This window comes from Triticum urartu, chromosome 3A (assembly GCF_056163025.1).
Source record: "Triticum urartu cultivar PI428250 chromosome 3A, HENAU_Tu73, whole genome shotgun sequence".
Taxonomy (NCBI): domain Eukaryota; kingdom Viridiplantae; phylum Streptophyta; class Magnoliopsida; order Poales; family Poaceae; genus Triticum; species Triticum urartu.
In genome coordinates, this window is record NC_141875.1 from 678,548,498 (window position 1) to 678,575,359 (window position 26,862).

General features: G+C 45.3%; 1 protein-coding gene across 1 annotated transcript; it reads right to left on the bottom strand.

The window, feature by feature from the left end:
- Nucleotides 1-10,421: 10,421 nt before the first annotated feature.
- LOC125547187 (cytochrome P450 711A1) lies at nt 10,422-15,015 on the bottom strand. The gene is made up of 5 exons (XM_048711169.1): nt 14,801-15,015; nt 14,574-14,726; nt 12,114-12,924; nt 11,909-12,004; nt 10,422-10,757 (listed from the first exon to the last, which is right to left on the bottom strand). Exons 1-5 carry the CDS (start codon nt 15,013-15,015, stop codon nt 10,422-10,424), a joined length of 1,611 nt encoding a protein of 536 aa, XP_048567126.1.
- Between the last annotated feature and the right edge of the window lie 11,847 nt (nt 15,016-26,862).

Genomic DNA, 26,862 nt, shown 5'->3' on the forward strand with positions numbered 1-26,862 from the left:
ATTTTCCGCACTGTATCCTGGTAAAGCAGGTTCAGGCTACTGCCGCCGTCCATAAGGACTCTAGTGAGATGAAATACGTCAATGATTGGGTCGAGAACCAATGCGGCGAATCCGCCATGACGGATGCTAGTGGGATGGTCTCTTCGATCAAAGGTGATCGGGCAGGAGGACCATGGGTTGAACTTTGGGGCGACTGGCTCTACCGCGTATACGTCCCTTAACGCGTGCTTCCGCTCCCTTTTGGGGACGTGGGTGGCGTATATCATGTTCACCGTCCGCACTTGTGGGGGAAAACCCTTCTGTCCATTGTTGTTCGGCGGTCGGGGCTCCTCGTCGTCATCGCTATGCAGCCCCTTGTCTTCATTGTCGGCACTTAATCTGCCTGCCTGCTTGAACACCCAACAGTCCCTGTTGGTGTGATTGGTCGGCTTTTCGGGGGTGCCATGTATTTGGCACAAGCGGTCGAGTATTCGGTCCAAGCTAGACGGGCCCCTAGGATTCCTTTTGAATGACTTTTTCCGCTGACCGGATTTAGAGCCTCTGAATCCGGCATTAACTGTTGTATCCTTAGCATTGTCGCCATTGATGCGGCGCTTCTGCTGGTTGCGACGCAACCTGCCACTAGTGTCCCTGGTGTCCGAACGACCAAGGTTCTTGGTCATATAGTTGCTACGAGCAAGCCAGCTGTCTTCTCCCGCGCAAAAGCGGGTCATGAGTGCCGTGAGTGCTGCCATAGATTTCGGCTTCTCCTGTCCTAGGTGCCGGGCAAGCCACTCATCACGGATATTATGTTTGAAGGCTGCTAAGGCCTCTGCATCCGGACAGTCGAGTATTTGATTTTTCTTTGTTAGGAACCGTGTCCAGAATTTCCTGGCCGATTCGTCTGGCTGCTGAATTACGTGTCTTAGGTCGTCAGCGTCTGGGGGTCGCACGTAAGTGCCCTGGAAATTGTCGAGGAATGCGGCTTCCAGGGCCTCCCAACAGCTGATTGACCCTGTTGGCAGGCTGTTAAGCCACTGCCGGGCTGGTCCTTTAAGCTTGAGTGGGAGGTATTTGATGGCGTGGAAATCATCGCTGCGGACCATGTGGATATGAAGGAGATAATCCTCGATCCATACCGCGGGATCTGTTGAGCCATCATATGATTCGATGTTTACGGGTTTGAAACCCTCGGGGATTTGATGATCCATTATTTCGTCTGTGAAGCACAAAGGGTGTGCGGCGCCTCTGTACTGGGCGATATCATGACGTAGCTCCAATGAGCTTTGTCTACTGTGTTCAGCCCTACTGAATTTGTGGCTGGCGTGACGGTTACCATTGTTGGAAATATGCCCTAGAGGCAATAATAAAAGCATTATTATTATATTTCTTTGTTCATGATAATTGTCTTTATTCATGCTATAACTGTAGTATCCGGAAATCGTAATACACGTGTGAATACATAGACCATAATATGTCCCTAGTAAGCCTCTAGTTGACTAGCTCGTTGATCAACAGATAGTCATGATTTCCTGGCTATGGACATTGGATGTCATTGATAACGGGATCACATCATTAGGAGAATGATGTGATGGACAAGACCCAATCCTAAGCATAGTACAAAGATCGTGTAGTTCGTTTGCTAGAGCTTTTCCAATGTCAAGTATCTTTTCCTTTGACCATGAGATCGTGTAACTCCCGGATACCATAGGAGTGCTTTGGGTGTATCAAACGTCACAACGTAACTGGGTGACTATAAAGGTGCATTACAGGTATCTCCGAAAGTGTCTGTTGGGTTGACACGGATCGAGACTGGGATTTGTCACTCTGGATAACGGAGAGGTATCACTGGGCCCACTCGGTAATGCATCATCATTATGAGCTCAAGGTGACCAAGTGGTTGATCACGGGATCATGCATTACGGTACGAGTAAAGTGACTTGCCGGTAACGAGACTGAACAAGGTATTGGGATACCGACGATCGAGTCTCGGGCAAGTAACATACCGATTGACAAAGGGAATTGTATACGGGGTTGATTAATCCTCGACATCGTGGTTCATCCGATGAGATCATCGTGGAGCATGTGGGAGCCATCATGGGTATCCAGATCCCGCTGTTGGTTATTGACTGGAGAGTTGTCTCGGTCATGTCTGCTTGTCTCCCGAACCCGTAGGGTCTACACACTTAAGGTTCGGTGACGCTAGGGTTATGACGATATGTATATGCAGTAAACCCGAATGTTGTTCGGAGTCCCGGATGAGATCCTGGATGTCACGAGGAGTTCCGGAATGGTCCGGAGGTAAAGAATTATATATAGTAAGTGCTGTTTCGGCCATCGGGACAAGTTTCGGGGTTATCGGTATTGTACCGGGACCACCGGAGGAGTCCCGGGGGCCCACCGGGTGGGGCCACCTGTCCCGGGGGGCCACATGGGCTGTAGAGGGTGCGCCTTGGCCTTCATGGGCCAAGGGCACCAGCCCTACTAGGCCCATGCGCCTAGGGTTTCCACCACGGAGGAGTCCAAGTGGTGGAAGGCACCCCGAGGTGCCTTGGGGGGGGGGGGAAACCCTCCCCTGGCCGCCGCACCTAGGAGATTGGATCTCCTAGGCTGCGCACCACCCCCCTTGGCCCTCCTATATATAGTGGGGGAGAGGAGGGATTTCATACCTCAGCCTTTGGTGCTTCCTCTCTCCCCGTTACGTCTCTCTCTCGTAGTATAGGCGAAGCCCCGCTACTGTGACGCCCTGCATCCACCACCACGCCGTCATGCTACTGGATCTTCATCAACCTCTCTTCCCCCCTTGCTGGATCAAGAAAGGAGGAGACGTCATCCGTTCCGTACGTGTGTTGAACGCGGAGGCACCGTCCGTTCGGTGCTTGATCATCGGTGATTTGAATCACGTCGTGTTCGACTACATCATCCCCGTACTTTGAACGCTTCCGCTCGCGATCTACAAGGTACGTAGATGCATCTAATCACTCGTTGCTAGACGAACTCCTAGATGGATCTTGGTGAAACGAGTAGGAAATTTTTTGTTTTCTGCAACGTTCCGCAACAATCATCTCGAGCCATGGGGCGTCTACGCGATCCTTAGATCGATCTTGTTTGCCTTGCCTTGTCCTCCAACATGTCTCGTAAGTCCGGCACATATTCCCGTGCCTTGGTACGGGGTGCGGCTTGGGTGGAGGGCCATGAGGCCTCTCTGTCGCGGCCACGAGGTGGCCTGTCGGCCGCGTCGAGTGCTTCCTCCTCTAATCGGGGTAGCAACCTGCGCTTCGGGTAGCACTTGGAGGGGTGTTCGGGTTTATGCTCTTCGGCCGCAAGGACTTCAGTCCATCTATCGACTAGCCAATCTTGATCAGCTTTAAGCTGTTGCTGTTTTCTCTTGAGGCTTCCTGCCGTAGTCATAAGCCCGCGTTGAAAACGCTCTTGTTTGATGGGACCCTCCGGCACGGCGAATTCGTCGTCGTCGAGGCTTGCCTCGTCTTCGGAGGGAGACATATAATCATCGTCCTCGACCTCTCTGTCGGCCGCTCTCTCATGAGGGCTGGTTTCTCCATCCTCCTGTGCTAAATCTTGCCTGGGGGGATGTTCTTCGGCGCTTTCCGGGGTATTATTATCTCCCGTGCTGGAATCGCCGTTTTTGTGTTGGCGGGATTTTGAGCGGCGCCGCTGACGCCGGCGCTTTTGCTGTTTCTTGGAGGGGTCATCCTCCGCTGTTCCATCGCCCTCTCCCTCTTTTGGGGTGTCCACCATGTATATGTCATATGATGAGGTGGCTTTCCAGGGCCTAGTAGGCGCTGGTTCTTCATCATCTCCTTCATCGGTGTCCATACCGTCGATGTCTTCGGAGTCGAAGTCGAGCATGTCTATTAAGTTGTCGACAGTGGCTACAAAGTGGGTGGTGGGTGGGTTTTGAATTTCTTCATCGTCCGTACCCCAACCTTGCTGACCGTAGTCCGGCCAGGGCCCTCCTGATAAAGAGAGAGACTTCAGTGACTTCAGGATATCGCCGAAAGGCGAGTGCTGAAAGATGTCTGCGGCAGTGAACTCCATGATCGGCGCCCAATCGGATTCGACTGGCAGGGGCGCGGAGGGTTCGGAGTCCGGAGAGGAGTCCAGCTCCTTGGAGTCACGAGCCTCGCAGAGTACGGGGCTGGTGTTCGGCTCAACTGCCATTGGGATCACAGCCCCCGAGGTGGCGTCCAACCGCCCATCCTCGATCGATGCGGTTGGCTCCGAACTAAGGGTCGGAGCCGATGCGGGTGCGGCCTCCAGGGCACTGTTCGGCGGCAGAGCTAGATCATGCTCATCGTGACAGTGCGGCGCGCTCGGTAGTGGTTCGAATCCGTCGAAGATCAAATCCCCGCGGATGTCGGCCGTGTAGTTTAAACTTCCGAATCTGACCTAACAGCCAGGGGCGTAGCTTTCGATCTGCTCTAGATGGCCAAGTGAATCGGCCCGCAGTGCAAAGCCGCCAAAGACGAAGATCTGTCCGGGGAGGAAGGTCTCACCCTGGACTGCATCACCATTGATGATCGTAGGAGCCATCGGGCCTGACGGCGACGGCAGAGAGGAACTCTCAATGAAAGCACCAATGTCGGTGTCAAAACCGGCGGATCTCGGGTAGGGGGTCCCAAACTGTGCGTCTAGGCCGGATGGTAACAGGAGGCAGGGGACACGAAGTTTTACCCAGGTTTGGGCCCTCTCGATCGAGGTAAAACCCTACGTCCTGCTTGATTAATATTGATAATATGGGTAGTACAAGAGTTGATCTACCACGAGATCAGAGAGGCTAAACCCCAGAAGCTAGACTATGGAATGATTGTTGATGTGTATGTCGTCCTACGGACTAAAACCCTCCGGTTTATATAGACACTGGATAGGGTTAGGGTTACATAGAGTCGGTTACAATGGTCGGAGATCTGAACATCCGTATCGCCAAGCTTGCCTTCCACGCCAAGGAAAGTCCCTTCCGGACACGGGACGGAGTCTTCAATCTTGTATCTTCATAGTCCAGGAGTCCGGCTTGAAGGTATAGTTCGGCTATCCGAACACCCCCTAATCCAGGACTCCCTCACCCACCACAAGCAGAGAACAAAAAGCCACCCAATCCTGCTCTTCAAATGAATCACTTACCTCCCCCAGTAAATCTTGAATTCCGAATTCGGAAGGCTTGAAAAGGAGCTTACTTTTCCCACTAATGCTACTTCCGCTATCTCGTAAGGAGGATACGACTCATAAACCTCCCTTGGTATTTGGGTAGGGAGAAAGGGAACCCTGAACAACACCTCACCCTTTTCAAAGCTACATGCGGGAATACTGGGGGTTAGTTGCCTCACCCTATTGGTTGTTGGTTTTCTTTCTCCTCCGCGTTCGTGAAAAGCTAGTATGCTCGCAGAAATTGTCTAAAGGAAACTACTCGCTAACAAGATGGTCTTACTTCTTTTCCAGTTTACGCTTGTGTCCCAAGCTTGCAAGTTCGAAGAAGAGTATTGTATTGACCTGAATCAAGTTGTTTGCCTACCCGCCATTACGTCTTAGCTAGGAATGAGCTGTGAACAAAATCGCTCCTATTACACTCGTAGTCTCTGAAGGATGAGAACCCACTATGTAGCATCTACATCGATAATTGAAGCATTGTATACGTCATTAGTACGATTCTTTGTAGGGCAGCTCCGGCTAAAGCAATTGTAGCAGCTCCGGCACCTATTGGTTTAGCACCTTCTAACATCTCGATCTCGAAACATAGGAAAGATCTCCCTCCAAGCTGTACATACGACTTTCATCGAATACGGCTTTCCACAAAATTCTATAGGCCGCTACTATGGGAATCGCTTTCGCTTTATTTTCCTCTAGCTATACTAAGATGTTTCAAGTTCGCCAGGTTGGTACTCTTAAACTAAAGAGGGGTAACTAGTAGATAAAAGAGGGTTGGATACGCCCCTCTACCAATATCTATACAAATAGAATAGTCCATTTATACAGAATGGTAAAGAGCGCGAAGTCGAGATATTGATGAGAAAGGGGCTTTTCTCAAGGTCAAAGAGTGCTCTTTGAAGACTACTATGCATTCTTACGAATACAAGAGTGTTTTTTTGTTTTGGGTATAGGACTCATGAAGCTATCCTTCTTCTTGGATCTCAAGATTCAAATGGAATTTTATCACCCCGGTTTGTTCGTCCTATTCTGATATTCAGGACGAAGAGGTACTGGATTCTCTTTCAGAAGGCCCTGAAGGAGAAGAAAGGCTGAAATGCCAATCTTTTTCTTCACTCTTTAGAGGGGAAGTATGCTTTGGATTTGCTCAGTGATACAAGTATGCTTGCCAACCCTGCTGCATTGTCTTGATCTCTCCCTGGGATCCGGAACTTGGATCTGGGAAAGGAGGCTTAAGAAGAATATGACTCCATATGAGTAGCTCCTTGTTTATTACTCCGCTTTTTCACTCTCTCATTATTAGTTAACCATTTCATTCTATTGAATCTGTAGTACTTTGAGTTTTGAACAATAGTTAGAATTTATTATTAAGCAGCAGGCGATCGTGTTTTTTACAGGATTTCTCGTTACTCGTGTCAGCATTCTCACTTCTGATATCTCCAGGTCTTGTCACCAAAAACCTTACCGATTGACAGAACGACGGAACGGAGCGGTTATTTTTCCTGACTAGCAAGTGGACAGGCTCAAATGGTGTAGCTGATGTCTTGCTAGGTATCTTTTTTGGCCAAGTCAGGCAGGATAGTCAAGTCCATCTGAGCCAGAACGAATCCTAGTCAAATTAATCTCTAAATGCTTTTGGCATTCTTTTCCCTCGCATTTCCCTAATTATTTTATTAATATGAGGATGGGAGCAAATGAGGAGGCATCGGGTCGAAGAAATGAATTGCTCTTTCAGAAGCGAATGCTTTGGAATATTCCATTCTTGTAGCAGCCACCACTTCGGATCCTGCTCCTCTGCAATTTCTGGCCCCATATTCAGGGTGTGCCATGGGGGAATATTTCCACGAGCAATCCGGGCCGTATTGAAAAGGTTCCTAAGACACAGCCTCTAGAGTGGACGAGAAAGAAATGATTTTTTCTCAGAGCAACCCCCAGGTTCCAGACCCAGGAGTTCACTTTCCCGCATGAGCATTCGGTACATATATAAGTTAGTGGAAGAGTCAAAGGGTCACCACTACTGAGGATCTCCCCCCTTATCTTAGAAGGGTCGTCTGAGGGTTTGCCACGGTTCATTGTTGTGCTTACACACTAGGCTACCCTTCTCCGAAAGCTCCGCAGAATCTGCTATTGGATTAGCCATTTTTGTTATTACTTTTCGAGTCTGATTTGGGTCCTACATTCTTCACTACCTTAACTACTATATTTATTGAGGTGAAGGTCTTACTTAGTAGGCAAATTCGAGCTGTTATTTTAATTCAGAGACCAGACGACTTCAATACTGTTGCTTCTATGGCCTTGACGCAGACATAAGCACATTTATATTATGAGTTATTAGGCGTGCAACTTCCAGCTCTATGCTATGTATGGTAGCCATTTGACTGAGAATCCCTGATAAAAGCTTTTAGTCCGTGCCTGGCAGTTTCAGCCGTGGTCCAGTCCAGCACCCTCTTTTCGATCCAAGAGTCGCATGAAAAGAAAGCTTCCAGATTAGCTTCAGTTAGTGTTAATTAAATAGAACGGGAACCTCGTAACTATGCCAAGCCCGATCTTGGTTCCAATGCTGCAAGAGATAGAGCCGCCTCGCTATGACTCAAAGATGGTCAAAAAGCTAATAGATGGGCCACAAAAGGTAGAGGAGAGGGGGTAAGAAGAGTAGACTTACTACTGGATACAAGATAGGGTATACAGCTAAAAGGGTGAGATAGAGGAATGAAATGAGCGTATGGCAGGGCCAATGATATATATGCCCTTCTCTTCATTGCTTTCCTGAAATGCGTAAGTAATCACCTTCGAAATGGTACCAAAAGGCCGGATCAAATTGTCTATTACAGCCTAGTGGAACCTATTCTTTGACTACTTCTTCCTTCGACTAGTGTGCTTAGATAAAATACAACGGTACCTATATCGCTCGCTGTTGAAATTGTAGTTTAGGTGGACTGTATGTCTTTACATCTTCTCCGGCCGATCGGGATCTCCAAAGTAAGCAAAAAAAGGAGTATTGACAGCCATCTTATGTTGTTTGTCGGGATTCATTCTAAACAGAGTGAGCTCACGGGCCACCTTTGAACGAAAGTGAACTCTCTTCCTCTGATCTCTATAATGGGTCTAGTAACTGCTTTAGCTGCTCGTCTCACAATTAAGTTGGTGGGTGGTTGGTCCATCTTCTTATTCCAAACCTATTCACAGCTACCACCTTAACACCAAAGAAGAGTTCGACCCGATGCTTTATTTCTGTCTTAGTGAATCCCGGCAAGGTCGGCTCAAGAAATGGAAGTTGTGAGATGGAAAGAAAACCACGAAAAAAAGAACTGAATTAGGGATCAATCCATACGCGGCTTGCCTTCTCCCCTTCCCTTACGTAAGGATTATATAACCCCCAATTTTTATGAAATACAAGATGCTCATTGAATGATAAGAAATTCAATTATACTTGGAGCAGATTCAATTAAGCGAGATTCGGAAGCTATAATTTTGCCTTTCCCATCAATAGGTTTAGCCAGAGCATTTACAACACGACCCAAGTAAGCCCCCATACCATTCATCCTCCACCTCCTCGTCCATGAAGTCCGTTGACTTTCTTTTTCCGGTAAAGACAACATATGCCCTAAGAGCCTATTTTTTCACATCAAGAGGAAAGTCCCATACACAACCCCAAAAGAATAAACTGGATGGACCCCTATTCGCGCGGACTCGAAAAACGGATCTGAATTTGACTGAAATGCACGATCTTCACAGGGTCTCAAGGAGAGGACATCACCATGATGTACGCAGTAAACTTATAATACAGTTGGAAAAAAGCAAGTCAAATGTACATGCTGATATATGACTGGTTATCATTATTCCATGTAGACTATGTGCTAATTGCTCAAATTTAGGCTACTCAATAGCCCATTCTCTACCGTATATGACCCTTTCAGGGTTCCTGGGTACATTTTGCAGCATCGACATCATAGTGTGCTTGGTATATGGACCACATTTTGTGCTCCTGGATCCGGGGTTGCAGTTCTACCAGTGCAAAGCTGGCTGCATCATCAATGTAATATAGAGGGAATGGTAGCCTCAGAAGAGTCAGACTTGTTCACCATTACATCGCCAAAATAGTTGTACGCGCATCACCGTTTCTTCCACATTGACGCGGACTGTTGATCTCCATGAGCTTGCCAAGGATGTGTAGGAGCCAATCCGTTCTGGTAGGTGGCCTCTTGGTCACATCCGGTAGCCTACAGTGTTCTGCCATCGCCTGCCACAGAGCCACCGCTCACAGACATATGCAAAATGCATGGAACATGTCGTTGCACTTGGTCGCACACACTGTCTGAGAACGTGTCCACAAAATTCATATATCTGCTAATAGCTTGAGCCAGACCAGTTGAGCTGAACCCGACTGCGCCCGGCGTAGCAGGCCGAGTGCTATGTAAAGGGAGGAGAGGCATGCGGCTAGGTATCGATGATCAACTGAAGCATGGCTACATTCCCCTCCACCCTTGCTCTTCATCCTTGAATTCCCTTTTGGATTTGTATGCCTATTGTATCCAAAGTGTAATCTGAATCCGGTGTGAAAGAATGAGTCGACGTGAACACAAGCCGAATCCGATGCTACAACTCCAAATGGCTTTGTACGTTGCTGACTGGACAGAGGAAAGGCGGTGATCCATGTCGACGGCGACTCTACGCGGTTAAATGTGTAGCCAGAATGGTAGAATCTCCTGCCCGTGACCCGCGTGCACCACGAGTTATGTTCTCCTACTCCCTCCCATGGTCTCACCGTCCAGCTTGAGGATGCAAAATTCACTAACATCACTTGGTTCGGTACAAGAAGGTTTCCACTTCTATATAGATTAGTGGAACTATTGATTTAGGGTTTAGGAAAAGTTTACAAATTAGCAAATTTTAATGGAGGTTAAAGGTGGAGGTTAGAAGTTACCTTTTTCTATCAAAAGGGTAATATTGTTTAGCTTCCAAATAAATCTATTCAAAACGTTTGATTTGCATGCTAATATGGCGATAGCCTTTTAAGTAACTTTATTATTCCTGCGAAATATTTAATCAGGGCCCGGGTAGACCCCACTAGAAAAAAGGCGTCACAAAGTCACAGTACATTTCACCATACTTTGAGTTTCGTCGTCACATTCTCAATGTTGATATTCCAATAAGTTTTACACATAAGGACGCATCTCAGGTCAACTACGCAGTAATTATACATATTGATTTTGCACAGATTCATATACATTGGACCATTACCTATCATGAAGAAGTAGAGATTCATCACCAAACCATATTTAATCCTTGTCCCTGTGGATGACCTGAAGCTTGACCCCATGTTTGAAGTTGAGCACGATCCCATACTGAAACTCTAGCGGTGACTCCATGGCTTTTGAGTGACGAAACACGTAGTGGCTATACAAATGAATGATGGCGAGCTTGATCTCTTGGATCGCAAACTTCTCCCCGATGCAGGCCCTTGGACCAATGCCGAAGGGGATGAAGGCGTAAGGATGCCGACACTTCTCCTCATTGCCAGCAGGGTCAAACCGCTCTGGCCTGAATTGCTCTGGCTCCGGAAAGTTAATGGGGTCCTTTGCAAGTACACCAGGTGCCAACCACACCCATGTGCCCTACATTCATAGAAAGAGGTTGAAACTTTTGGTTCTGTTAGTATCTAAGAATTCGATCACATTCTACATGTCAACAATTAAGTAACATATAAATTGAGTATTGTAAAAAAAACTATATACAGGGAAAAAGGAAAATGAGTGAATGACAGGTTGAAACTCTAAGATGCATACATACATACATACATACATACATACATACATACATACACTCGTTTTCCTTTTGGTTGCCGCTACACCTCCCGAAAGAAAGGTGTCAGAGTTTATTGGTGACTTGGAGATACTCATTTCTGAGTTGGCTTGGTGAAGGTGAAGAGACCATTATTTTGGTCCGACACCTTTGCTATCAAGGATGGCTGTCAGACCAGGTTATGGAAAAATATATTGTTGGGCAATGCCCCTCTAGGACACCAATTCCTAGTTTGTTTCATTTTATGCACACTAATCATACATGATGCAATCAAGGGAAACCTTAGTGTCTCCTCCTAAGGTTGTCATTCAGGCAGGGACCTAATTGGTTTGAATCTGGCGGCAAGGAATGCCTTACTTCAATGCCTAGCAAATGTTAACTTGCCACGGTGAAACAAAGAGTTATTATGGATTTCCAGCATAATTAGGCAATTTTCAAGCTAATTCTATGTGCCTGACTCTTGTACGTTCTGACGTAATAAGTAATAATAAATAACCTAGAAACTAAAAATCACATTAAAGTTTAAATATATAGGGTAATTTTAACTAGTAGAGAAAATCATGCTAAGTGGATCTATCATGTGAGTAATAAGTAGCTCTTTTTGTTACAAAGACAAAACAATAATTACACGTCTTTTCTTTGAGTGGCATATTGCTCATAATGCATTGCCTGTCACTCATGTTGCTTCTAACCCGCGACGGGGGATTATATGAAGCTCATATCAAAGAGAGTTGTTCATAGCGGCATGTAAATATGCCATTGCTGTGTAGACAGCCAAAAAGGTGTACGCAGCATGAATGGCGGTTTGGTCTTAATTTGGACCAGCTTAGATTTTTCTTTCTCTCGAGGATACATTTGTTCAAGACGTGTATGTATTCCCATATTCCATAGGCTGTGTGCATGAGTTGTATTCAGAGTGCAAAGCTTTGAATCAAATAAAATTGGTTTGATCGAAAATGTATACCTTGGGAAGGACATAGCCACCAATCTCCACTCTCTCCAATGTTTCTCGGGCCACCAATGGCGACACCACGTAGAACCTCATTGATTCCTTGACCACCTGAATTTCATGACAGGTGGATGCACCACATCAATCAAACTTAATAAAATGAGCTCATCAACTTCATTAATTAATGAACATGCCAGTGATCACGGCCATGAGTGCTTGCCTGATCGAGGTAAGGGAACCTGCTCTTGAGATCATCGGCCGTGGGCACGCGACCGCGGGGGCCGAACGCGTCTATCTCCGTGAGCAGCTTCTCCTCTACCTCCGGGTGCTTGGCGACGAGGTAGACCACCGAGGACAGCGTGAACGACGTTGTCGCCGACCCGACGAGGAGGTGCTCGTAAGTCAGCGCGCTCACGTAGTCCGGAGTGAGCAGCTCCTGCACTGCCGCGCCGCCCCGCTCCCTCGCCCCGAGGACCACGGACAACAAGTCCTTGCGCTGCTTCGACGCCGGCTCGCGCTCCCTCGCCGCCATCAGGTCGGCGACGATGACGTCCATCTGGCTGCTGAGCTCGTGGTTCACATGATCGATCTTCCAGTCGGCCGTGCCGGGTATCCTCTTGAGCACCTGCCGGAACGGCTGTTGCAGGAATGGCACGAGGTTGCCCACTATGATAGACAGCGACCCGGACAGGTCCATCTTGAGCGACGTGGTCGCGTGCAGGTGCATTTTCACGAACTCCTCCGACACCTTCACGGCCGTTCCGCCGTTCTTGACGCCAGCGCCAGCCTTGCCATCAATGTCTGTCGACACCGGCTCTCCGGACAGGCCAAAGTCTGCGCCGAAGGCCGCGTGCCCGATGACGTCGGTGAAGAGGGTCAAAGCCAGCTTTGAGAAGACGACCTCGTCTCCTTCATCGAGATTCCTCGCCGCGCGCTCGATGTAGGACTCCATGGTCGGGATGAGGCCGGCGAGGTGAGACGGTTGGTAGAGGGAGATGATGATGTTACGCATCGTCGTCCACCTCAAACCTCTGACATACAAGCACACATGCATTATTTCATTTCCTGTGGTTCTACCGGCCGGCCAGGTGGCCTCTACTTATGTAAACCGTCCATCCGTTTATTGGTCGTAGTCGTACTGTGGCTGCATTAATCATGTGTGCAATGTGTTCTCATTGTATTCTAGTTTACTATATATGTGACTTGGTCATATGGAACTACATAATTACCGATGTAGATTTATGAGAATTTGCTAAAATGTTGTCTCTCTCTACTCAATCTATTCTGAATGCAGCATATTCTCTCTCTCTCTCTCTCTCTCTCTCTCTCTCTCTCTCTTGTCTGTGTGTGTACGAAAACACATAAGAGCCAACACAGTCTACCATGTTGACATAGAGCTTCTTTTAATGCAGTGTGACTAAATCTTATAATATATGTATGTTTTAGAAGGAGTTGAGTCTATTGGGTATTTACATTGTTCGCCAAACTTTGGAAAATACAATTGAAAGAATCACATAGCATATTAAATTTGTGAACGGATTCATGAATGAACAAACTTGGAATCATCGCTACATGCGACTGATTGAAACGGTCAAAGTTTAGCTATTCAAACTTTTGAGTATCTATGCAAGAACAAACCCAATAACTTATTATGTTTACATGCCGATGTAAATGGTGATACCAGCCATGTATTGGAGACGGTTTTAGATCCAATTGTCTCTATCTAGTCCATTGTCACTGCATCATACCAGACATGGATATTTACATATGTACATATTTGTATCTATAATCTCAATCACTATAATTAGGATCCACCATATAATTAGTTAATGAAGTGAAGAACATAATTTAAACTTTTTTTCTCTTGTTCAATAATATAACATAATATTATCTAATTAATTAGTTGGCCACCCTCGTTGGCGTCTCACATGTTTGTCCTAACTTTGCATTTATCTTAATTTTTAGCATTTATTTACTAAATATGTTTAACTTTGACACGTCTTTAAACTAATTGACTAGTTTTCTCTCTTACTAGAATTTATAATTGATTTACTGTTGGTTTGAGTAAGCCCGATGGCGAGGTGGAGTTGTGTATGCTTGTTGACGTCTCATCGTGTTTCCCCAACCTTGTAATTTCGTAAGAATTATTATGTTAGAAATGTAATTTTCCCTTTTAGTTTTGATAAAATTGATCATATTATAAACACTGATTGACTCTAACTTATATCAAACCTTCTGATGAATTCATCAATTTATGTATGGTTACCCTGGTCTAGAGTGAAGAGAAAAACTCATGCAGTCTGAATTGTGCTGATTTGCTGACATCAGCACTTATGTTAGCTGTGACTTCCGGCTACCTTCAGCTCTGATTATCGATATTGGTTTTATATTTTTTTGCGGGTGATATTGGTTTTATATAATAACCTATGAATTCTTGGGCACTATAATCAGGACCTAGCATATTAGAATAATAACAATAATGATGATGACGATGATGATAAAAACAATAACAACAACAATAAAATAGACATGAAGATGAATGCTGCGGTTTGTTTATCTTTTTATTCTTTGACCGCAAAGGCTCTTCACCTGAATATTTTTTGTTTCTTCAGAAAGGTCCAATTTTACAAGATCACGTGGAACGCGAGGAAAGGAAGTCAGATTACCCATAGTTAGTTACCTGGAGAAGAAGAGGCCTTTCTGATGTATGGGGGAGTTTGCAATGGCCGAAGGCATGCTCCGGTTAGAAATGCTCTTGAACTTCTTGATGCCTGCTTCCTTGCAGAGCTCGGCATCTGCCACCACGATGAGCGGCTGCCTTCCCATGTGGAACCTGCATATGAACCCAATCAAAACCACTGGTACTATATTTTTACTTAATAGTAATTGCAATAATACGTGGGTCACCTGAAGACCGGGCCATGCTTCTTGGCGAGCATGGAGAAAACGTCGGGGCCGTGCTCGGCGAGCAGGTGGACGTGGCCGATGAGTGGCAGCAGCACGGGTCCTGGCACATGCCGGACTCTCCAGTAGGGCTCGTAGAGATATGCCACCACCAGGAAGCCGACGGCCATGGCCACCAGCGTGAGCGCGTACTCCTCCACGACACTGACCATCTCCATGGATCTCTCTTCCACGCCGGCCGTATTGCTGTGCGCGTCAGCGCGTGTGTGTCACACAGGACAGAGGACACCCTCGTTGCGTGATACCTGGCTACATATATGTCCATGGCATTGGTACTATCGAACGTATTTTATGCTACCTGTAACTGCCAGAGCACCGATTTTCTACCGCTGTTATCCTCTTCACTGATTGCCTGATTGGTGGTATCAGTCAAGCTTAGGAGTAGATGCCAATGGGACGGCCTGGTGCTATCAGTCCCTTGTCTTTGCCTTTTTGCACTCTACTGGTGGCGGGGGCAGGACGAGATGCAAGTTGCCAGCTCTTGCCCTCATCTACATCGGTTGATATATACGAGGGCGCCTGAAGCGCAGTGCGTCTCAATCAAAACATACGTGGGCGATGAGGCAAACATACACTACTACGTACATTGCTCATATGTCAGGTGCCTGAATTTTATTTATGTTTCAGTTACTTTTTTCTAGACCCTTAGATTAATATCCAACGGAGAAAGTGACGTGCTTCCCAGGGGTGAGTCTGCACGGTGCACGCTGCCTCTCGAGTCGAACAAAAGCTTCATGACAGGTCCGTTTCTTGTTGGCATTGACCCATCATACAACGAACCAACCTGTGGTTGGATGGTTAGAGGGATAGTAGTATCCCGGCGATGCACTTTCAGTGGGAAGAGATGTTCCTGTCGAGGACGAGGCGCCTACGGTGACTTCGTAAATCTCAAGATGATATGCCGGCTCAGTCTCTCGGAAGCGTTCATAGAGGTAGGGTGTGCGTGTGTATGTTCATAGGGGTGAGTGTATGAGCGCTTGCGTCTGTATTGTGTTACGAAAAAAGACACACTATACATGCACGTAGTTGCATGCAATGCAAGTTTTCTTTCCGGGATGTGGATGCATGCAAGTTTTGCATTTCTGCTGATGCTACAACATGTACGAGCGTAATCTCATCATATCTTGGAATGCATGATTGTGCTGCTGCATCTTGATTGGAAAGAATTTTTAAACATGACTGGTAACTACGCATATTGACTCATGATGTGTACAAATCTCCATATTCTTTAGTCTTGCACCAGAAAAAAATATAGTCGTCTTCTTGTTCTCCACAATGAAACAATATAATTTATAATTACTAAAAAATACATTTAATTTATGTCTGCATCTAATATCTCTGGTTATATCTGAACTACACATGTCCAAATCGTACCTCAAAGAAGAAATGCACAAAGCAAAAATCAAAGAGGAACATGTTTCTTTCTAAGAAAGAAAGTGATCAAAGTCATGTTACTAACAATAGAAATGAACAAAGACAAAAAAAATAAGAAACTATACCTTACTAAAGAAAATCGAATTATGGAGACGGCTTCACCCTATGAAATTTAGAAAATGCAAGTTAATTACACACGAAATTAACAAATCATAAATACTTGTTGTCAAACTCTTCTCATATACACACAAATTGAATATATTGAAAATTTGCACGCAAATTACACAAAACTGGCAGTTTTTTCGTACTGTGCAATAAACAATTGTAAACTAGTAGAACTTCAGTACTAATTATTATTTAAAGAGACCAATTGTAGAAATGAGTTTCATTTCAAGTCCCTAACATAATATTAAATATTGACACATGACTGCAAAAAAAATCATGATGGACAAATATAGGAGAAAATCCGACAACCAAAGTTTCACTAAGCAACAACAAGAAAAAAAGAACCATTTTTTTTCTTGTTGGACACTTTTTCCTTATTGGTAAATAAATAAATAAACTAATGAGAACATAAACTAACAACAAAAACATATATTATTCTAAGGTAGAATGAATTAAGGGCATCATTATTAGCCTTAATGAAAAGCAAATGAAGAAATAAAACTTAAAACAAACGATGACTAAAACTTGCGCACGTGTTTCATAGAACTTCCACTGGTCAACGTTATGCTAGAAGAAACATATATATTATGGAGATTGTTTCAACCCCAAAATAAACAACAAGAAAATAGAAAAGGAAGTTAATATTATACAACTATGCCTAAAATGAACAAATCATAAAAGATTATTTACACTCTTTTCTTATATTCAATAATTAGACTATATCTCTTTGTATTGTCCAAGTGTAAACTATTGGAACTTCAATACAACTAATGATTTAAATATATAAATTAGGAAATGAATTATATTTTAAGTTCATCGCAAACTTAAGCAAGGACATATGACTGCTACATCAAACCACCACAACATGCACAAAAATAGGAGAAAATCTAACGGCCAAAAAATCAACTAATCCACAACAAATAGCGGAGAAAACATTAGTGTATATGAGAAAATAAACAGTTTTTTTATTTTGTGTCAGTCATTTTTTCCTTGTCATCAAAGAAAGCAATATATTTTAGGAAACAAAATATTTTTCTGAGGTAGAATGAATTAAGGATTTAGGTGTTACCCTAAAGGAGGAAATTTTTGAAGAAAGAAACATTAATGATGAGAAAAACTTGCACATAGGTTCATAGAATTTGCATTGTACCACAATATGCAAGAAGAAACATATCGTTGTGCAATTTTCAAATAATTGTATGATTTGCACACATATTGCATAGAACTACATGTATATATCCATGTGTATACTGAATGTTCAGATAGCATAATAACAACACTAAAGATTGACATGAATGAATGGGCACACACACACACACACACACACACACACACACACACACACACACACACATGGAAACACCTACGTGTGTGGTGCGCGCTCACAGAAGAACAATAAATTGATCGAACTTGGACATAATAACCTCCCCCCCCTCCACCACGCGCTCATAGAAGAACAATAAATTGATTGAGCTTACATACGATGCCCCCCCCCCCCCCCCCACACACACACACACACACAGACACGCACACATGTAATGGCAGAAATCAATTGAAACAAAAAAAGGCAAACTAAAACTAAAAAAAGGAACAATATAAAACAAAAAAGACGAAAACAAAAAAAAGTTCCAAGGAAGAATGGATCAAGCAGGGCATTGGTATTACCATACCAGAAGGAAGAAACTGGAAATAAACACTTAAAAAATATGATCACATAAAAAACTGCACACAATTGATACGAAAATTGCATTATTTCATATATGCAAAAGTACATGCTACCATCGGCCGGTGGATAGTTTTAAAAGATCCGTCGCCTTGCGAGCCACTCATTAGATATGAGACAATCTAGTGGCTGTGTGCCGTCCTTTACTTTGCAACAAAAGCCTTGTTGCGGAACCTTTTGTAATAGAGATCATATTACAGAAATTTTTGCAACAATCATTGTGCTGCAAAATGTTTTTCAGCAGAGATCATGTTCATAGACGTCTTTAGAATCTTTTTGCAGTAGAAATCTTGTTGCAGAAATATTTGCAACGGAGGTTGTGTTGTAGATTTTTTTTGCTGCAGAGATCATGCTGCGGAAATGTTTGTAGACATTTTTTGCAGTAGAAATCATGTTGCATAAACATTTATAATTCTTTTTTGCAATGGAAGCCTTGATGCAGAAAATTTATGCAACGAAGATAATGTTGCAGGAATTGTAGTGCGGCGGCACCAGAGGTTGCGAATGAGCTCAAGGAGGCCACAGCCATGGATGCCGGTGCTCCTTTGGAACGCCGCGACGTGGAACGACAGGAGATGGCGGTCGAGGCTCCAGCGACAGCGGGCGACGGCGGGGCGGTACAGTCCGTGCGTTGGTGCTGCTCGAGTTAGAGGCGACGCTGATTGAATCGGTGTGTGTGTGTGTGTGAGAGAGAGAGAGAGAGAGAACATGGAGGAGGAAGGAAATGAGGAGGGACACGCGCGGCCGAGCACTTGCTCACCCACGACGGTGATAGGGCCTCAGGAGGCATGGTTCAGTTGGTTGTGGCTGCGCACGTAGGCCATGGGCGTGTTTGGTTGCCCGCATTAGGCCCAGCCTGGCCCGCGCGGGAAGAAAGTGGCCCGTTTGATTGCCTGCATTCACTGTGCGGCCTGCATCGCACGAACCTTAAAGCACGTCCAGGCCAGGCCCAGGAGAAACGCCCGAATCGGCAATAGCTCGCGAGCCTGGCTGAGGCGAGCGCACAAGGTGGGCCACTTGCACGAGGGGAGATGGGAGGGATACGAGCTGGTATGCAGCCTGTGCGTGCTTATCTTCTTGTACCTCGAGTAACCTTCCCTCTAATTCTGTTCTTCCTATCACCTTTCGATCTACACAACGGTGCTTCGATTCGAGGTAAGCTCTATACGGAAAAGATGCACCTCGATGCTACGGTTCCATTCAGTCGATCGGTTCGTAGTTTCGTCGACCGTAAGTTCTTAATTTCATCTTCCCGTTTGAAGCTGTTCTTGACGAATTTTGTCAGATTCATCGCGCACGATCGATCGTTTGAATTTTCCTTTGACCAGCAGCCTAATCTCGCAGTTCCTCACAACATTCGTGTTGTAAGTTTTTGGTTTCGACGATCGTAGCTTCATCTGTCCTTGAACATCAGCTTACTGTACTCACCCCGCCATGTCGAGATCCTTTGTCCACGTCCTCATCCTCGCCTTCTTCTACTGCAATGCCACAGCGGTTGCCGCGTCGCTCGTCGTCATCGTCCTCATCCTCGTCCTCGCCATCCGCCATGACAAGAAGGGGAAGGACAGCCGCTGGGTCGTCGTGCCCCTGCGGCTGGTCATGGTGTTGGACCTGCTCAGCCTCATGGGCGCGTACAGCGCCGGCACCTGTCGGGACAAGATCTCAACCGTCTACTCTGCGGTGCTGGTGGCCATCGTCTTCCTCTACATCCTCATTCTCAAGACGATGGACTACTGGGACAAGAACTCCAGCACCGGCACCGGCACCGGCTCCTCCTCTGTCAAATGTCTTTGCGCGATCACCACAACTAGTTCGCCGACGGTGTCACTCGCCGTGCCGCCGACGGGGTCATGTTGGGGAACGTAGTAATTTCAAAAAAATTCCTACGCACACACAAGATCATGGTGATGCATAGCAACGAGAGGGGAGAGTGTTGTCCACATACCCTCGTAGACCGAAAGCGGAAGCGTTAGCACAATGCGGTTGATGTCGTCGTACGTCTTCACGGCCCGACCGATCAAGCACCGAAACTAAGACACCTCCGAGTTTTAGCACACGTTCAGCTCGATGACGATCCCCGGACTCCGATCCAGCAGAATGTCGGGGAAGAGTTCCGTCAGCACGACGACATGGGGACGATCTTGATGTTCTACTGTCGCAGGGCTTCGCCTAAGCACCACTACAATATTACCGAGGACTATGGTGGAGGGGGGCACCGCACACGGCTAAGAGATCAATGATCAACTGTTGTGTCTGGGGTGCCCCCTGCCCCTGTATATAAAGCAGCAAGGGGAAGGAGGTGCGGCCAGGCAAGGGGCGCGCCAGGAGGAGTCCTGAGTAGGACTCCCCCCCTTTCCATGTTGGACTAGGACTTGGGGGGAAGGAGATGAGAGAGGGAAAAGGAAAGGGGGGGGCGCCGACCCCCCTCCTTGTCCAATTCGGACTTGGGGGGGGGGGGGGAAGGGCCGCGCGGCTGCCCCTTGGCCTCCTCTCCACTTCCTCCACTAGGCCCATTAAGGCCCATTAGGTTACCGGGGGTTTCCGGTAACCTCCCGATACTTCGGTAAAATGCCGATTTCACCCGGAACACTTCCGATGTCCAAACATAGGCTTCCAATATATCAATCTTCATGTCTCGACCATTTCGAGACTCCTCGTCATGTCCGTGATCATATCCGGGACTCCGAACAACCTTCGGTACATCAAAATATATAAACTCATAATGAAACTGTCATCGTAACGTTAAGCGTGCGGACCCTACAGGTTCGAGGACAATGTAGACATGACCGAGACATGTCTCTGGTCAATAACCAATAGCGGAACCTGGATGCTCATATTGGCTCCTACATTTTCTACGAAGATCTTTATCGGTCAGACCGCATAACAACATACATTGTTCCCTTTGTGTTCGGTATGTTACTTGCCCGAGATTCGATCATCGGTATCTCAATACCTAGTTCAATCTCGTTACCGGCAAGTCTCTTTACTCATTCCGTAATACATAATCCCGCAACTAACTCATTAGTTGCAATGCTTGCAAGGCTTAAGTGATGTGCATTACCGAGAGGGCCCAGAGATACCTCTCCGACAGTCGGAGTGACAAATCCTAATCTCGAAATACGCCAACCCAACAAGTACCTTCGGAGACACCTGTAGAGCACCTTTATAATCACCCGGTTACGTTGTGACGTTTGGTAGCATACAAAGTGTTCCTCCGGTAAACGGGAGTTGCATAATCTCATGGTCATAGGAACATGTATAAGTTATGAAGAAAGCAATAGCAACAAACTAAACGATCAAGTGCTAAGCTTATGGAATGGGTCAAGTCAATCACATCATTCTCCTAATGATGTGATCCCGTTAATCAAATGACAACTCATGTCTATGGCTAGGAAACATAACCATCTTTGATCAATGAGCTAGTCAAGTAGAGGCATACTAGTGACACTCTGTTTGTCTATGTATTCACACATGTATTATGTTTCCGATTAATACAATTCTAGCATGAATAATAAACATTTATCATGATATAAGGAAATAAATAATAACTTTATTATTGCCTCTAGGGCATATTTCCTTCAGTCTCCCACTTGCACTAGAGTCAATAATCTAGATTACACAGTAATGATTCTAACACCCATGGAGCCTTGGTGTTGATCATGTTTTGCTCGTGGAAGAGGCTTAGACAGCGGGTCTGCAACATTCAGATCCGTATGTATCTTGCAAATTTATATGCCTCCCACTTGGACTAAATCCCGAATGGAATTGAAGCGTCTCTTGATGTGCTTGGTTCTCTTGTGAAATCTGGATTCCTTCGCCAAGGCAATTGCACCAGTATTGTCACAAAAGATTTTCATTGGACCCGATGCACTAGGTATGACACCTAGATCGGATATGAACTCCTTCATCCAGACTCCTTCATTTGCTCCTTCCGAAGCAGCTATGTACTCCGCTTCACATGTAGATCCCGCCACGACGCTTTGTTTAGAACTGCACCAACTGACAGCTCCACTGTTCAATATAAACACATATCCGGTTTGCGATTTAGAATCGTCAGGATCAGTGTCAAAGCTTGCATCAATGTAACCATTTACGATGAGCTCTTTGTCACCTCCATATACGAGAAACATATCCTTAGTCCTTTTTAGGTACTTTAGGATGTTCTTGACCGCTGTCCAGTGATCCACTCCAGGATTACTTTGGTACCTCCCTGCTAGACTTATAGCAAGGCACACATCAGGTCTGGTACACAGCATTGCATACATGATAGAGCCTATGGCTGAAGCATAGGGAACATCTTTCATTTTCTCTCTATCTTCCGCGGTGGTCGGACATTGAGTCTTACTCAATTTCACACCTTGTAACACAGGCAAGAACCCTTTCTTTGCCTGATCCATTTTGAACTTCTTCAAAACTTTGTCAAGGTATGTGCTTTGTGAAAGTCCAATTAAGCGTCTTGATCTATCTCTATAGATCTTAATGCCCAATATGTAAGCAGCTTCACCGAGGTCTTTCATTGAAAAACTCTTATTCAAATATCCCTTTATGCTATCCAGAAATTCTATATCATTTCCAATCAATAATATGTCATCCACATATAATATCAGAAATGCTATAGAGCTCCCACTCACTTTCTTGTAAATACAGACTTCTCCAAAAGTCTGTACAAAACCAAATGCTTTGATCACACTATCAAAGCGTTTATTCCAACTCCAAGAGGCTTGCACCAGTCCATAAATGGATCGCTGGAGCTTGCACACTTTGTTAACTCCCTTTGGATCGACAAAACCTTCTGGCTGCATCATATACAACTCTTCTTTTAGAAATCCATTCAGGAATGCAGTTTTAACATCCATTTGCCAAATTTCATAATCATAAAATGCGCCAATTGCTAACATGATTTGGACAGACTTAAGCATCGCTACGGGTGAGAAGGTCTCATCGTAGTCAAACCCTTGAACTTGTCGAAAACCTTTTGCAACAAGTCGAGCTTTGTAGACAGTAAAATTACCGTCAGCGTCAGTCTTCTTCTTGAACATCCATTTATTCTGAATTGCTTGCCGATCAATGGGCAAGTCAACCAAAGTCCATACTTTGTTCTCGTACATGGATCCCATCTCAGATTTCATGGCTTCTAGCCATTTTGCGGAATCTGGGCTCACCATCGCTTCTTCATAGTTCGTAGGTTCATCATGATCTAGTAGCATGACTTCCAGAACAGGATTACCGTACCACTCTGGTGCGGATCTTATTCTGGTTGATCTACCAGGTTCGGTAGTAACTTGATCTGAAGTTTCATGATCACTATCATTAGCTTCCTCACTAATTGGTGTAGGTGTCACAGAAACCAGTTTCTCTGATGTACTACTTTCCAACAAGGTAGCAGGTACAGTTACCTCATCAAGTTCTACTTTCCTCCCACTCACTTTTTTCAAGAGAAACTCCTTCTCTAGAAAGGATCCATTCTTAGCAACGAAAGTCTTGCCTTCGGATCTGTGATAGAAGGTGTACCCAACAGTTTCCTTTGGGTATCCTATGAACACACATTTCTCCGATTTGGTTTCGAGGTTATCAGGTTGAAGCTTTTTCACATAAGCATTGCAGCCCCAAACTTTAATAGATATGCAAATTTATTCGTATTGCAGAACCGCGGCTATATTTTGAGTGTTCAGACCTCACGATATTTACTATGCTATATGCCTACATGATTGTCTCTTATACGATTGCGATTGACTCTTCTAGTCCAAGCCCCTGCCCCCCTATCGCCATTTTCTGGCTCCGTCCCTGTACATGCAGGAAGAATAAAAAAGACACCTGCACTGGCTGCATGCTGCTTCGGGGACTTCTCTACATGTACTGCCTGCATGCCAGTTTGCCTACTTTTCAAGCTAACTCAGCAATTGCCGTGCGTTGTTGTTATGGGAGTCGAACAAATATCAACCAAATAAGAGGAGCACAAAGAAACATGGTGCTCCGAGATCACGGGACACTACAATCTTTATCTATCAACATGTTATTTTAAGCTACGTTTTAATCAATTGCAGAGAGACACAAAGGAGACTCGTGCAGAGATTTGTAATTTGTGGCAGTTTCTTTGATCAAAATCGACGATGGCCGCCCAAGCTCCTCGTAGAAAATAGTACCAGCAAAAGAAAATGTGTGATACTTCAATAACTGTGACATTGTAGCAAGCGATTGACAGACAAAAAGGACAGAGTAGCAGAAAACAATGGCAACCACGACCTCTTCAATGCAGAAATCCTCTGAGCCAAACGCCATTCAAAAACTCCTAGTAGTTCAGACCATCATAGCTACTATGCAGAGGCCAGCGTGTTTTTGTGTGTGCGTGTTTGTGTTGGGTGTGTGATTCCCAGCTATGTAGAGGCCGGGTGTGTGCTTATTATGTTTGTATCCACTTGATAATCCATTGTGAGACAATAAAGTTTGTAAGAGAATAAGCGTTTCTACTCCCTCGAGGGGAGCCGCGATCTGTATATATTGATGATGGCCGAAGCCAAGCCTTGGCGTACAAGGAAGATTACAAGGAGTTTGAGTAGAATACATAAAAGGAAAGGAGTCGGAGTTTACATGGAACAATATTCTCTAACACCCTCCCTTAATCTTAACTATCTTAGATTAAGATTACTCTTGAACTCCTCAAATGGTCTTGCTGGTAAAGCCTTTGTAAAGCCGTCTGCCACTTGATCCTTAGAGGGAATAAACCGTATTTCAAGTTTCTTTGCTGCAACCCTTTCTCGCACAAAATGAAAATCAATTTCTATGTGCTTTGTCCTTGCATGAAACACAGGGTTTGCAGACAAGTATGTTGCTCCCAAGTTACCACACCATAAACATGAGATACGATTTTTCTTGATCCCCAATTCCTCAAGAAGTGATTCGACCCAAATGATTTCAGTAGTTACATTCGCCAAGGACTTGTATTCAGCTTCTGTGCTTGATCGTGACACAGTAGCTTGCTTTCTAGCACTCCAAGAAATAAGATTGGACCCGAAGAACACTGCAAAACCTCCAGTTGATCTTCTATCATCACTGCATCCTGCCCAGTCAGCATCAGAGAATGCACTCACAAGAGAGGAGCTAGAACGTTTGAAATGAAGTCCTGTTCCCATAGTATGCTTCACATATCTTACAATTCTCTTGACAGCTGACCGATGTGCAGAAGTGGGAGCATGCAGATATTGACAAACCTTATTAACAGCAAATGAGATATCTGGACGTGTGAGAGTTAAATATTGTAATGCTCCCACAGTACTTCTATACCTTGTGCTCTCTTCTTCTTGAAGTGGCTCACCTTCATATGCTGAGAGTTTTTCTGAGGAAGATAAAGGTGTAGGTACTGGCTTGCAATTCTTCATTCCCATGCGAGACAAAAGCTCAATGATATATTTCTCCTGATTTAACACAATACCATGTTGAGTCTTTCTGACTTCAATCCCGAGGAAGAAATGCAAGTCACCTAGGTCTTTCAAGGCAAGCTCTGAGCTCAAGTCATGTAGAAGTGCATTAGTAGCATTTTGTGAAGAACTTGCAACTATGATATCATCAATATATATAAGCACAAAGATGACTAATCCAGCCTTGTTATAAGTAAACAAAGACATGTCAGCTTTAGAGGCAATGAAACAAAGATATTTCAACTGTAAGCTTAATCTGGAGTACCATGCTCTGGGTGCTTGTTTTAGACCATAGAGTGCCTTATCAAGCTTGCAAACATACTGTGGTAACTTCGTATCCTCATATCCAGGTGGTTGTCTCATAAACACTTCCTCTTCCAGAACACCATGCAAAAACGCGTTTTGTACATCTAGCTGTCTTAGGCTCCAACCCTTAGATACCGCGACGGCTAGCACAAGTCTGATAGTTGCAGCTTTCACAACAGGACTAAAAGTGTCCTAATAATCAATACCATAACGTTGCTTAAAGCCCTTTGCAACTAGACGTGCCTTATACCTGTCAATGGAGCCATCTGCCTTCTTTTTAACTCTGTACACCCATTTGCAATCGATGATATTTTTGCCTTTTTGGTTTGGTACAAGATGCCAGGTTTTGTTCCTCATAAGTGCAGAATACTCCTCATCCATTGCCTTCTTCCACTTAGGATCGTCAAGTGCACTACTCAACGTTGTTGGTTCTCCTGAAATACACAACATTCCATATGGTATAGTTCCATCTTTTCTTATTTTAGGATTCCGAATACCTTTCTGTAGATGTGTCATAACTCGTGAAGAAGCTACTGGCTGGATCTCAGGAATACTGACCATAGAAGATCCTGGCGAGTCTGCATGCGCTGACACAGGAGAATCTGTCGCCTCCTGCGCAGATGATCCTGCAGCCGCTGGTGCGGCCGCCTCCCCGATATGCACATGAGGGCCAACCACCCGGGCCGGCACAGCAGATCCACTGCCCGACTGCGGTTGCAGGCGCATGCGAGGCGAGGGGGATCCGGCCCCGCTGCTGGTCCTGCCTGTTGCTGAGGTGGCGGAGCGGGAGTGGCCCTCCCTTGATTCGTTGTCGCAGCTGACAGAGGCGCGATCCGAGGCGGATCCCGTGCACGATCCGAGGTCTGCACACGCAGAGGAGTTTCAGGTTCCGCCGGATCGCCTTCGTTGTCCGTGCCAGGTTCGTCTTCTTCCTCAGCTTGCAATATAGGATCAATTTGAGCTATATTTTCAGGATTTTGATCATTTTGAGCCCTGTTTTCTCCAGAGACCTGCACAGGCAA

Coding starts and splice junctions, on each gene's coding strand:
- LOC125547187 (XM_048711169.1), bottom strand. CDS start 15,015: ATGGAGATGGTCAGTGTCGTGGAGGAGTACGCGCTCACGCTGGTGGCC. Junction 12,925..14,573: donor AAAGGCCTCTTCTTCTCCAG/GTAACTAACTAT, acceptor CTTGTATGTCAG/AGGTTTGAGGTGGACGACGA. Junction 10,758..11,908: donor GTGGCTATGTCCTTCCCAAG/GTATACATTTTC, acceptor CTATGAATGTAG/GGCACATGGGTGTGGTTGGC.